Source organism: Phyllostomus hastatus, unplaced genomic scaffold (genome assembly GCF_019186645.2).
Source record: "Phyllostomus hastatus isolate PE091 unplaced genomic scaffold, TTU_PhHast_1.1 phas_contig_159, whole genome shotgun sequence".
NCBI classification, from domain to species: Eukaryota; Metazoa; Chordata; class Mammalia; order Chiroptera; family Phyllostomidae; genus Phyllostomus; species Phyllostomus hastatus.
The window spans coordinates 3,389,701-3,403,224 of record NW_025333640.1 but is presented as its reverse complement, the minus strand read 5'-3'; the positions used below and the strand labels follow the sequence as shown (position 1 = coordinate 3,403,224).

The following is a 13,524-nucleotide window of genomic DNA, read 5'->3' as shown; positions in this document are numbered from 1 at the left end:
GGGGGTCCCACTTCCCACTTTGGGGGCAAAGGCACCGGGGCCTCTGAGTGCTGACCTCAAGCCCTTTTGTGAGGGAATGGGGCAGAGGGCGGGGCCTCCCATTGTCAAAAATCACACATCAAAATCAAGCGGGACCCTACAATGCCCTTGACGTTACAGTTGAGTGTTTTTAAACAAAGGGCACAGATCAACGGCTTTTCGCCCTGGGCTGACCCCAGATCACAAGGCCCTCCTGTTCTGTCCACCTTATGGACAGAGGGCGCTCCGCCAGGAAACTGAGTCAGAACTTCCCGGTCCAGGATGCGAACCCAGACAGGGCTGCCAAACTGCGGGTAGACGCCAGTACGCCAGACAGGGAGCGGGTTCTCCTCCGAGCCAGCGTCCTGGGCAGGGGTCAGCCAAGTGTCCCGGCTGCCTGTCACTCAGGGTACAGGGGGCGGGTTAGAGAACTGTCCACTCAGGGATTCAGGGCGACGTGTCGAGGACAGTTCGGGAGACAGAGGCGGGTCTCTGGAAACTGTCCAATCAGGGACCCTAGACGTCTGTGTGCCCGAAAACACTGTCCAATCAAGATGCCGGATTCCCAGCAATGTCCAATCAGAGATACCGTGGAAAGGAGTGCACGTTGCTCCCGGCCGATCGCGGCGTTGGTACGCACCTGCCGGGCGCAGGCCCAGGTGCCTGGAACCGGTAGCTCGCACGTTCCTGGGCCGCCCGGAGGACCCCTAGAGAGCAGGGAGATGGTGAGTGCGTAGGACCGGGTCTGGTTCGAACCAGCCAGAATTCGCTGGAAGCGGCCGTGGGCTGGGGCTCCCCGCGCCCCCCCGGGTTTCGACCCTAGTTTTTCTCCCTTAGCCCGGGGTGGAGCCCTGGCGTGCTGTCTGGCCCGTGCGCGGGGTCCGGGGTCTCAGGACCGCGGCATGGGCGACTCAGATCCACACAGCTACATCCACCGGGGAGGGGGGCGAGGATCTCCTGAGAGTGGCCAGTCTGCGGGGTGGGCGGGGAGTCTGCGGAGACCTAGCTGGGGGTGCCATCGGGACAGATCTCCTGGTACGTGCTCGGTCTCTAACCTACCACGACCTCAGTTATTATTCCTTGGAGGGACATGGTTGTCAGCTGACTGGATCCTGGTATTGAGGAGAAAAGATGGAAATGATTCGGGCTTCTGAAGGCAGAGAAACGAACGCAGAAGACTGTGAAAGGCCACCCCCGGTGAGGTAGAGCAGCCACCTGCAAAGCCACCTGCACAGGAGACTCACAGGGGGACACTGGCCTGTGTCCTTTGTTCAGGAGCCCTTCAGAGTGCTGTGGGGCGGGGTCTCCCACGTCGTGGGATGTCTGCCCTGGATCCTTGGGTCTGAAGTCAGCTGTGTCTGCGTTCATTTCAGCCCTGCCCCTCCCTGGGTTTGTCGCCTTGAAAAGATGTATTCACTTGTTGGAGCCTCAGTTTTTAGCTAAAGTTAAAATGCTTTTAATTAATAGAGCAGGAAAGTTAAAATATTTTCCTAAGAGGTGAGTTTCAGGGGAAAAAAAGAGAATGCCTTTCATGCCATTTGTTAAACCTTTTCAGATCCCTCCGGTGTGTAGTTCGTTTCTCAGGTCTGTGCCTTTGGGCCATAAGCAATGGAATTCCAAGAGTTTAGCCTTGAAATTCCTGCTGGGGAAAGAATGTCAGAGCAACAGGGATAAACCTCCCAAAATGGCAGCAGAGAAGTGAATACATTTCTACAAGTGTAGTAGGTGAACTGGTAAATTACAGAGATTCACCAAAATATCAGTTCTTTTCCTTGGCAGGCTGGAGAATTTGTGGCTGTGGGTAAAACTGGTTTGCTATTATCTGTAATACCCTTTACTTAAATCTTTAGTAAATTGATATTATCTATGGAAGAGGTGGGAGTAAAACGTCTTTGTTGTTTAGATAACTTTTCGTTACTGTCTCATATATTTGTCATTTCTGTCACTGCTCTGCCACGGCTGCCCTGTCGTAAATTAACAAAATCCCACTTCAAGGTGTTCCTTTCTGTGGATTTAGTCGTCCACGCCTCTGCTAATCCCATCAGGATTTAATGGCTTAAAAATCCTTGCTTTGTGATAGGTGGGCCCCTGCCTTATTCTTCAGAACATTTGGCGCTTTTTGGATATTTGTTTTCCTTGTTAGATTTGTAAAATTAGTATTTTTCAAGTCCTAAGGGAAAAAATCTTGTTTGGAGATGTAATGAAATTCTACGAAAACTTTAGGTCTCTTTTGGAAGAGCTGATGCCTTGGTACCGCTGAGTCCTCCGTTTTAAGGACATGTGCCTTCTCTTCTTGCGTTTCATTTTACTTTGTTACTTTTCTTACTGTTTTACAATTCTTCCATTTGGGGTTTTTTTTTGGCTTCTTTAGACTTGTTAGTACTAATTAAATTTGGGGGGGTTTTACCATAGTTAATGCATTGTCATTTTAAAGTGAATTTTCCAACTTGGTGTTAATTGAAACGGTAACAAACTGTATTTTTGTATTGAATTTTTATCCTGGATTCTTCTTAAAAATCTTACTCTGTGATTTTGTTGTTGTTGTTCTGTTGATGTCCTACACGTACAGTTGACAGAGGTAGGCATAAAGACAAGGCTTTTTCCTTTTTTAATTCTTGTATGTTTGTGTTCTGCTGGGTCTAGACTGGCTCTAGTGTAATGCTGAGCAGAAGAGAGGTCCTGAGCATATTTGGTTTGTCCCTAATTGTTTGAGGGAAAACATCATGCCATTTAAATGTTCTTTGTTATCTTTTGAACATTGTGTTACCAGTTTTCCTTTATTAGGTCACACACGCGTTACCATCTCTTCTCCAATGTAAGATATATGACTGTTGAATATTATAAAATAGTTCTAGCAACTCCTACGATGATTACAGGCAAGATATATAAATTGATTTTAGAGTTTTCTCTTGTATAATATAACATCAGTGTAGGAAATGCATATGACATATGTATAGTCGTCAGAAATATTAAAAAATAATTATCTGTGAAATGAAATTCAGCCCTAAATGTAGAATGAGCTTTCACACCAGATACCCCACTTGAACTGAACCTCGGTGATAGGCCCCCTCACTCTGATGTATGTAACCAGTATGTTGAATCATACACAGATACACATGTATGTATATATAATATACATATATATTTTAAGCAATTTAGTTATCAATTTGTAGTGTTATTTCAAAGGGTTGTTTTATTCTTTACCTTGCAGCCGGTCATTCATATTTATCTATGTCAGTGTCGACAGGTACAAAAATACACGCATGGTGACACATAGGTCCCTCCTGGTCCCCCCCGTTGTGCCACATTTTCCTTAGTACTTATATTTGATTTGCTCATGTGTTGTTTTCCTCCCAAAAAATTGAAGATCCACGAGGTTCATATTTTTTTGTTCAGGGCTCCAGCCCTAGTGCCTTCGGGTACGAGGGCCCATGTCGCTGTAACCTAAATCAGTTGTACTAAATGAAAGAGCCAGAGGTAAGGGCTTCAAACAAAGTGGTCTTTCACAGGAGACAGGAATTTGGCCAGAAAGGAGCACGAGGACATAACCACGGGATAGGATGCTTCTGTTGGCGCTTGCCCATAGTGCTGAGCGAAACCAAGCTTGTCTCCGCATCATGCTGGGAAACAGCAGTTACGGTGACAAAATGGCTGTGAGTAAGGGGTGTGTGAAAGACGTGCAAGTGGTAGGTGCTTGCGTGGTGTTATTCGTGGCCCATTTTGCCTCCCCCCTTCTGTGAACCAGTTTTAGTAACGTCTGCTTTACAGAGCTGATACATGTGTATAAAGCTCTTGGTAAAGATTTTTGCATGCAATGGGTTCTCAATGGTACATTTAAAAAAATGAATGTTGTAGATTATTAAAGTATTTGATGGTTTCAAGCTGAGCGTGTTTGGGAGTTCCTTAGTCAGCTGGGGCTGCTAAAATACCACAGCAAAAATACCACAGACTGTGAGGCTTATAACCAGCAAATAAGTATTTGTCACAGTTCTGGAAGCTGGGAAGTCCAAGATCAAGGTGAGGGTAGATTTGGTGTCTGTTGAAGGCCAGCTTCCTGGTTCATAGATGGCTGTCTTTTCACTGTGTCCTCCCGTGGTGGAAGGGTCCAGGGAGCTCTCTGGAGCCTCTGTTATGAGGGCACTAATTCCGTTCATGAGGTCTAGGAGGACTCCTAGGATTCAGCCTTCGGTCATGATCATGTCCGTGATTTATTGCAGCAGCAAGAAGAAAGCAGGATCAGCCCAGGAGATAGGTGCCTGAGGCCAAGCACTAAGGAGAACAGGTACAGGGTCCCCTCTAGTGACATCGCAAAGCAGCCAAGTGTGACAATACATTTGAAATTAGCAGGGCAACTAATGAGAGACCTCGTTACAGAGTTTTTATTGGCGCTTGTCATCCATCCTGGGGCAGGTCTTTGGCAGAAGCCCTGTTGTTTATGTAAAAAGGAAGAGGGAGCCGCTTGTATCAGGGTGCTGGAAACTCCTGACATCTGAGCTCCCTCCCATGTGCGGGTCAAGGGCCAACCTTGCATGCGAGACGTTCTGAGGATAAGGACTTTCTGAGGATAAGGACTTTCAGGCCTCCTCAGCTAACACTTCTTGGACAAGGCATCTTTACAGCAAAATTATTAGTAGGACCCTGTGCAGCAGGATGAGACCCAACTGAAATACTGATTTTGGTTATGACCTTTAGGGGTCCTGGGCCTGGCCAGTTCAAGTAAATCCCATTCGCTATAAAGGTCTTAGAAAGCCAGTAAGGTACAGGGGAGGGGGCAGTTTTCTTCAAATATCTGTGTTTGTTTGTTTTTACCTGGCCTCAGGTATTAATTCCTGCACAGCACAACTCTGGCCAGTAAGTTGAAGTTGACCTGTGTGCCTTATCCACAGAGAAGACGGTGTCCTGTAAGGACACATACCTGAGAAGTACAGTCCTGGAGGGCACCGTCAGTCCCCTGGAAACACAGAGTTTGCAGTAGTGCCTTGCAGGATGCCTTGGTCAGGCAGCCAGCTCCCCAGGGCCCCCACTGTGGCCTCACAGTGCAGACCTAATAGTTCAGCGCAGTTCTTGCTTCAGAGGGACTGCCCGAGGTGGTCTGTTTCAGACAGTTTCACTTATCCATGGCACTGGTTTGCCCACCTCACCAGTCGGACACATAGAGGTGATCTGTCAGCAGGGAAGCTCCCAGCTGTGAAGGGACCAGCTTGATTTTAGATGGTCCCATTGGAGAACAGGGCCTTGGTCACGGACAACTGTAAGTGACCCCACCAGACCCGCTGGCATCTGTGAGGTTTTCACAGTTCGGGGCTCACAGAGTGCTGCTGTGAATCTTCCACATTCCCAGAGCTGAAGTCCTGCTCATGGAGCTTACTCCTGCTCTCGGGCCGGCACAGTGTGTACTGAGGCTGCAGCAGCCCATCGTGGACTCTTGGGTTTTAGCTCATGGTCAAATCCAGGAGGTCGAAATGCAAGCTATGTGAATTCAGAATGCCATCAGACACTAGGGTCTTTCTTCTCAGGAGCAAAGCGGAGACACTGCAGGGGCAGACACCTGGGTTCCACGTGCAAGTAGCAGATGAGACTGTCCTAAGCCATTGTTGTCTCGTCTGTCTTAGAATCCAAACTGACCCACTGCTGGACAACCGTCAGCCTCTGCAGGTCGTCAGAAATAGGTCTTCTTAAGAACTCTTTAGCAAACTGGAAACTTTTACTTGAAATTCCAAAAATCGACTTCCGATGTAGAGATGGCCTGTTTGTTTGTTTGTTTTTACTTTGTTGCCTTCTTTTTTTAACCTAGGTAAAAATCATAGTAAAAAGCCATCAGTTATGGAGACCTAATCTTATTTCTAATACTGAGAGGCTAAATTTCATCCCATGCACCATTGGCAGAAAGCGAGGATGTGGCGTCACAGACATTTTTTTCTTTGCACGGATCGGGATGGCCCTACTAGCGTCGATAGAATCATAAGGCTGCACCATTTGCCTCCGTTTTTGTCGTACATGCAGATGCAAGAATGACAAATCAAAACCATTTTAAGAAAAAGTCTCCCCCCGCCCTTCATTCTCATTGCAATTCAGTCAGACCCTGTGTTATGTCCTAGGGCTCCAGAACAAGTGGCCACAGTGGGGGCTTGAAATTTTGTTCCCTCACAGTTCCGGAGGCTGGAGGTCAGAGATCAAGGTGTTGACCAGCTCGTGCTCCCTCAGGGCCCTCAAGGCTTCTGGGAACTCTCCTTGTCCATTACCGTTTCCAGCAGCTTCAGGCATTCGTTGCTGTGGCAGCACAGTCTCCGTGTCGTCTTCACACGGCCGTTTTCCCTGGGCTTCTCTGCCCTCATGTGGCATTTTCCTCTTCTGATAAGGACACCAGTCAGGTTTGGGCCCATTGTAATGACCTCATCGTGACTCAATTACACCTGCAAAGACCCTATGTCCAAGTAAAACCACTCTCGTAGGTGCCAGGGGTTAGTATTCAAACATATCTTGTGTGGGGACAGTTCAATGTATAACAAGGCCCTAGTTACAAATTCAGCATTTACAGGGGTAAAATTACAGCTGCCGGGGAAGGTCCTGGCCGGAATGCCAGGGTGGGTCAGGAGGCTACTGCAGCCCCAGCTGGCTGAGCTCTGCACCCCATTTCTCCTTGGTTTATCTAAAGTTTTTACTTTTTTTTTCTCCCAGTGAATGCAAACTTTTAGCACTTTTTGCCCATCCAAAGCTCACCTTTGAGAAATTGGGGGTTCTTGGTTCTTTGTTCTTTGTGCTAGAAGAGAGAACAAAACTCAAAGGTCCTACTAAGGCTGCCTTTGTTTTTGTTTGTTTGTTTTCTCCTGTCACGTAGCTGGCAGGGCCAGAAGCAGCCCATCTATGCAGGGAGCCAGCCCTCCTGGAGTCGGATCTGTCATTTTTACCTCTGTCAACTTGACCCTCCCACCAGACAGCAGCTCAGCCACCCTTTCAAACCACGGACAGCTCCATAGCCACCCAGCACCAGAGTCCCATCCCCTTCCTCTTCATCCTTCTTCTTTCCATCCCAGTGTTTTTGCCGTGTTTCGATGGGTCACGCACGGTGTTCCAGCAAACCTACTTCTGATGTCTCAAAGACCGCTCCCAGGCCCTGCTATCAGGACTCTCATGACTCAGCATATAGTTGCGTTCTTAACTATGATTTGTTACAACAAAAGGACACAGGTAAATCATCAATAGGAAAAGGCACATGGGGAGAAAGCTGCAGGAAACCAGGGGCACGCTGTTGAGTCCTTTCCTAGTGGAGTCAGACAGAGTGCACGCAGCAAGGAGTTGTAACAACATGTGAAATGTTGTCTACCAGGGAGGCTTGTTAGACCCAGTGCCCAGGGTTTTTACTGAGAGCTGGCATCAGGAAAGTAGGTGTTCGGCATCAGTGCTGTCATCTGCACAGTCAGTTTAGACACTGTGAGGAATATCAATTCCAGTGGTGTGCTACCTCTCAGGTCCAAGGTCCCAGACACTGGTCATGGCAAGCTGTGCTTCAGTCATTTCTAAAGATAAAAAGTTCAGGCCTGAGGTGTCAATTCTTCTTCTGCACAATGGGTGAGGGAGCTTTATGGGAAGAAATATGGCAGATAACTACCCTACATCAATTCAGCCAACTTTGGGCCCTTCTGTCATTCCCCATACCAACAGCAAGAATAGTCCTACTTCGCTATTATACTGTTGAATGGTAAGTTCTGGCAGCAGAGTTGACTGAGGGTATTTTCTCTGTCCCCTGCTCATGGATGTCAGTGAGTTGATATTCTTTAAAAAAAAAAAACTGGGGCCTAACGGAAGCATGCAGCTCGGTGGTTCGTGTGCATAGGGGTTGGTCTTACATGCTCATGGGCCTGGTGGAGGCAGGGATAGGGAATGAGAGACACTGACAGTGCAGCCTCCTGGATTGTTTGTGGGGAATCAACCTTCTCCTGGAATTTGAGATGAGGAAGTGTTTCCTTTGTGGGAAGGCACTGGTGAATCTTTTACGTGTTTTTTTAAAATCAAGGGCAGATTTACCATTGGATGATTTTTACTTCAGTTAACTCCATGGCAAAAAGGCACTCTTAACCTTGTCCTCAAGGTCAGCAAGAATACGTGTATGAGAAATCCAAAAAGACATACGCACCTCTATGTTCATTGCAGCATTGCTTACGATAGCCAAGATAAGGAAGCAATGTAAGTGTCCACTGATAGATGAGTGGATAAAGATGTTACCTACACGTATATACAATTGAATGTGACTCAACCATAAAAAAGAGTGAAATCTTACCATTTGTGACGACATGGGTGGAACTAAAGGGTATTATGCTAAGTGAAATAAGTCAGACACAGAAAGACAAACCCCGTATGATCTCATGTATATGTGGAGTATAAAAAATGAAGCAAATGAACAAACAAAACAAACAGACTCATAGACACAGAGAACAAACTGATAGTTGCCAGATGGGAAGGGAGTTGGGGCGCCTGGGCAAAAATGGGAAGAGATGAAGAAGTACAGATTGGCAGTTACCAGATGGTCATGGGATGTAAAGTACAGCACAGGGAGTACAGCAATACTATTGGAATAACTGTGTGTGCTGCCAGGTGGGTACTCATCAGGGTGGTCACTCCACAAGTTATATAAATTTCTAGTTACTGTGTTGTACATCTCAAGCTAATATTGTGTCAGCTATAATTGAAAAATAAAATTATTTTTAAAACTTTAAAAGATTTTATTTATTTTTAGAGAAAGGGGAAGGGAGGGAGAAAGAGATGGAGAGAAACATCGAATGTGAGAGAGAAACGTCGATTAATTGTCCCTCGTGTGTGTGTGGAACCAAACCTGCAGCCTGACTGGGAATCAAACTGGTGACCTTTTGATTTACAGGTCGATGCCCAACCAACTGAGCCACACTGGTCAGGGCTAAAAAAGAAACTTATAAAAACCACTCATCCAGGTTTGACTGTGGGCCCCATGTTGTACTGAGTAATGTTGTGGGCAGTGGGGGAGGAGCTGAAGTGTTTGTGTCGCAAGGGATTGGTGGGGGATAAAGTGGCCCCACCGGTCCCTTTAATTTCTTTAATGTGGTCTGAACCCTTTGATTAAAGAATGTCTTGATGTGGTCACAGTAAAAATGTAGAGGTAAGTTCATTGTGTTAGTGGTGCTTTAAATCTATGAGGACACGAGTGTGGATAGGGGGTGAGAGGTTCTGCTGATGTAGTCATAAACTGGATGTTGGGTGACCACAGAATCTGTGAACTTCCTGTGAACTGATCCCACTTGTTCAGTGCTGTGAGTCTCCCCCATCCTTCTACACACATGTTGGATGTTTCAGAACCCAGTGGTCTTTGCGGATGTGGCTGTGGACTTCACCCTGGAAGAGTGGGCTCTGCTGGATGCTGCTCAGAGGGAGCTCTACAGAGATGTGATGCTGGAGACCCTCAGAAACCTGGCCTCAGTGGGTAAGAGTGACATTGTTCCTTCACTTCGTTCCTTCTCACTTTAGAGAACGTGCATTTCTTGAGTATCAAGACTGTTCCCAGACATGGGATGTGGAAAGGATATACATTAATTAATAAGACACTGTCATACAGCTAGAATCTAATAGTTCTTCCATGAGAACGAGAATCTGCATATTAGACTGAGGTTTTTGTGTGCGTAAAGAAGTGTCATCAGTGGATGTGGGTCTCATGGGTCATTAGGGGCCCAGTGAGGTTTGTTTTTGTCACTGGGAGATTTGTACTGTTTATGAAACTGCTTACCATTGTGACCCTTATACTTGTTACTGACGAAGCCCTGGCAGAGTGTCTTCTCAGTGTCTTTTTTGGCTAACCGCTACCTTTATTCTTGTAAGATTTGTTCCCTTTCTGTTTTCAGATGACAAGACTCAATTTAAGGCCAATAGGTCAGTTTTTCAGCAGGATATTGATGGGAATAAAATATCCAAGGAAGATAAAATAGCAAAGTTTGCCAGAAATTCTTGGGTCTCCGTCTTAGGAAAAATTTGGGAAGAGCTTAATGTTGAAGATCCACACACAAACCAGGGGAGATATCCGAGGTGAGTCGCATTCCAGAACAATATTAGTATGTCGTGAAATTCAAAAAGCAAACAAACCACAACCCATATAAGCCTCACTCGAATTTATTTATTCAGATTTTCACACAAAAAATTCCTTCAATGTGACATAGGCCCTAACTGGTGTGTCTCAGTTGGTTGCACATTGTCCTGCAAAGTAAAAGGTTGTCAGTTCGATTCCCAGTCAAGGCACTGCCTGGCCTGGGGCTCCGTCCCTGGTCCGGGCGCATACAAAAGGCAGCCAATTGATGTTTGTCTCTTGCATGGATGTTTTTCTCCCTCCCTTCTACCTTCCCTTCCCTTCTCTCTCAAAAAAAAATTTAAGAAATGTGACACAGATGTTGAATGTTAGAAACAATAGGAAAGAATCAGGGGAAAAGTCTGTGTTTAAGAAACCCTGTTTCCACAATGGCTGTGCTCAATCCATTCAGTTCATTCCACTTTAAAACAAATCAGGATAGAAGACGAACACATTCACTGAGATCCGTGAAAATGTAATTCTAATATTAATAAATATTAAGAAACCATTATGAATCAAACTACTATAACATGTTTCTCACTTTTTTACAGAGGCCGTGTGGTGGAGAGACTCTGTGAGAGTCATGATCAGTGTGGGGAAGGCTTAAGTGAGATTTCCGACCTTAACCTGTATCAGAAAACTCGTCCTGAAGTAGGACCGTATGAGTGCAGCGCACACGCAGAAGTCTTCAGGCACCATGCATCCCTCGGGAGGCACGTTGCCATTCACACTGGACACAAACCATATCAATGTGAGGAGTGTGGGCGGGCCTACAGTTACTGTTCACACCTCAGAGCACACGTGAGAACCCACAAAGGGGAGAGGCCCTACGTGTGTGAGTTATGTGGGAAGGCCTTTCCTCGTACTTCTTCCCTCAATCGGCATGTAAGGATCCATACCGCAGAGAAAACCTGTGAGTGCCAGCAGTGTGGGAAAGCCTTCATCGACGTTTCCAGTCTCACTAGCCACGTGAGAACGCACACTGGGGAGAAGCCCTATAAATGTAAGGAGTGTGGGAAAGCCTTCAGCTATTCCTCAACTTTTCGAAGACACATGATAACGCACACAGGAGAGAAGCCCTATAAGTGTGAGGAGTGTGGGGAAGTCTTTGGCTATTCCTCAACTTTTCGAAGACACATGATATCACACACTGGGGAGACACCACATAAGTGTAAAGAATGTGGAGAGGCCTTCAGTTACTTCTCAGCTTTTCGAAGGCACATGATAATGCACACGGGAGAGAAGCCCTATGACTGTAAACAGTGTGGGAAAACCTTCATCTATCTCCAGTCCTTTAGAAGACATGAACGGATTCACACAGGAGAGAAACCCTATGAGTGCAAACAGTGTGGGAAAGCCTTTATTTACCCCCAGTCATTCCGCAGACACGAACGGACTCACGGTGGAGAGAAACCCTATGCATGTAACCAGTGTGGGAAAGCGTTCAACCATCCCTCATCCTTCCGAGGGCACATGAGAGTGCACACCGGAGAGAAGCCTTACGAATGCACTCAGTGTGCAAAAACGTTCAACTGGCCCATCTCCTTACGAAAACATATGAGAACGCACACTAAAGAGAAGCCGTATGAGTGTAAACAATGTGGAAAAGCCTTCAACTTGCCTGCTTGCTTTCGAGAACATGTGAGAATGCATCCTGGAGACAAATCGTATGAATGCAAACTGTGCGGCAAAGCTTTCTATTGCCACATTTCCTTACAAAAACACATGAGGAGGCACACTGCCGAGAAACTCCACAAATGCAAGCAATGTGGGAAGGCTTTCAGCTGGCCCGAACTTCTGCAGCAGCATGTGAGAACGCACACTGCAGAGAAACCTTATGAGTGTAAGGAATGCGGGAAAGTCTTCAAGTGGCCATCCTCTTTACCGATACATATGAGAATGCACACGGGAGAGAAACCTTATGAGTGTAAGCAATGCGGGAAAGCCTTTAGCTGCTCCTCATCCTTCAGAAGACACCTGAGAACACACGCTGCAGAAACACACTGCACGTTTGATGTTTGATGCGGGAAGTCCTCCTGCAAAGGAGTCCGTGCGCGACGCTGCAGGAGGTTCGCACCAGGAGAGAGATCTTATGAAAGTCGTACATGTGGTTTTGCCTTTGCAAGTACCCCATCATTAAATTGCACCCATAGGGCGTGTATTTTCGGTTCTTTTGCAAATAAACATTTACGTGAAAAAAATAACTCTGAAAGTACTCTTCTATAGTACACACAATTTCTGTCGTGTTTTTTCCTTACATTTCCATCTACAAGGCTTTTATCTTTAGTTTGTGGACTCATAGATGATTAAAAGTGTATTTTCGGTATGTAGGTAGTTTTAATTTCTTTAAATTGTCCTTGGAACAATGACACTTTGGTATTTGTTGGACTTTGCCTCCTGGCTTAGTGTGGCAAATACTGGATATCACCCTTCATATATTTTCTGCTTTATTGAGAGTCTTTATTTTTGGCCAGAGGAGCCTTATTCTATTTTTATTAATAGTTTTTACAATTATAAAATTATGTGGGCTGTTGTTTTCAACTTTTGCTCATCACTGTTTTTGCTTGTGATTAGGAATTGGATGGTAGGCATTTACTAAGAGACACTTATGACCACAGATAGTGAGTTTCAGATGGTTCTTTGCATTGTGCTTTGTCAACAATGTTGGGAACTACATCTCCCAGAATCCCTTCCCTTTATGATTCCATGTTCTAATTCACCAGTGGCCTAACTTGGCATGACATTTGGGAGGCAGAATTGAAGAAGCCGTTACTAAGTTTTGGGAACTGCTTTAAAGTGTGATAGAAAGATGCATGGGGACTTCTGGATACCAGACTGCAGACCATTTCCCTGATTTCTTTGCCCTAGTAATCAAGAGTATCAAGAGAAATGGCAAGTGTTTGATTTCCACGTTTCTCAGATGTATAGGCTTCCATGGATAGCTCCATGAGCTCCGTATCAGGGATCCACTTGTGTGGATAAGTACTTCCAATCTGGATTTTTCTAGAAACTGTAAGGTGTCCTCCAGACCGCTAATCCAGACTCATGGTTTGTGACCTCTAATGCTATATGATTCACTCTCCTCTCTGTAAGTTAACTTAGTTTCTATGGTCTAATTTGTAGAGCAAACACTGGGTTTGTAATACTTCCAGTGGCTCCCTGATCCTGCATCCACCACAAAAACTACAATGTTGCAGCAAAATAAAACAACACTTGGGACTTTGTGAATCTATTACATTTTGAAGTGTGTCGCTGAGGCAGCTCTTCCTTGTGACAACAAATACCTTCCTCATATGTTAGATTTTGGGAGATTTCTGTCACACAGAACTAGATGCATTTCCATCATGTAAGTTTAATTATGTTTATGTCATCAAAATGTATTTTATTTTCAAGGAAAATCTGTAGATATTTCTTAGAAATAT

General features: G+C 45.6%; 1 protein-coding gene across 3 annotated transcripts; it reads left to right on the top strand.

Moving 5' to 3' along the window:
- The first annotated feature begins 638 nt into the window (after positions 1-638).
- On the top strand, positions 639-12,319 carry LOC123814180 (zinc finger protein 555-like). 3 transcript variants are annotated; one of them, XM_045831827.1, is made up of 6 exons: positions 639-743; positions 3,528-3,671; positions 8,894-8,963; positions 9,343-9,469; positions 9,885-10,065; positions 10,654-12,319. In XM_045831827.1, the coding sequence occupies exons 4-6, from the start codon at positions 9,436-9,438 to the stop codon at positions 12,122-12,124; spliced, it is 1,686 nt and encodes a 561-aa protein (XP_045687783.1). In that variant the 5' UTR covers positions 639-743; positions 3,528-3,671; positions 8,894-8,963; positions 9,343-9,435; the 3' UTR covers positions 12,125-12,319. The 3 variants fall into 3 exon arrangements, with proteins under 3 accessions (XP_045687783.1, XP_045687786.1, XP_045687782.1); XM_045831830.1 differs by lacking the exons at positions 639-743; positions 3,528-3,671 and having other exon boundaries at positions 6,819-8,963; XM_045831826.1 differs by lacking the exons at positions 639-743; positions 3,528-3,671; positions 8,894-8,963 and having other exon boundaries at positions 9,334-9,469.
- Positions 12,320-13,524: the final 1,205 nt, after the last annotated feature.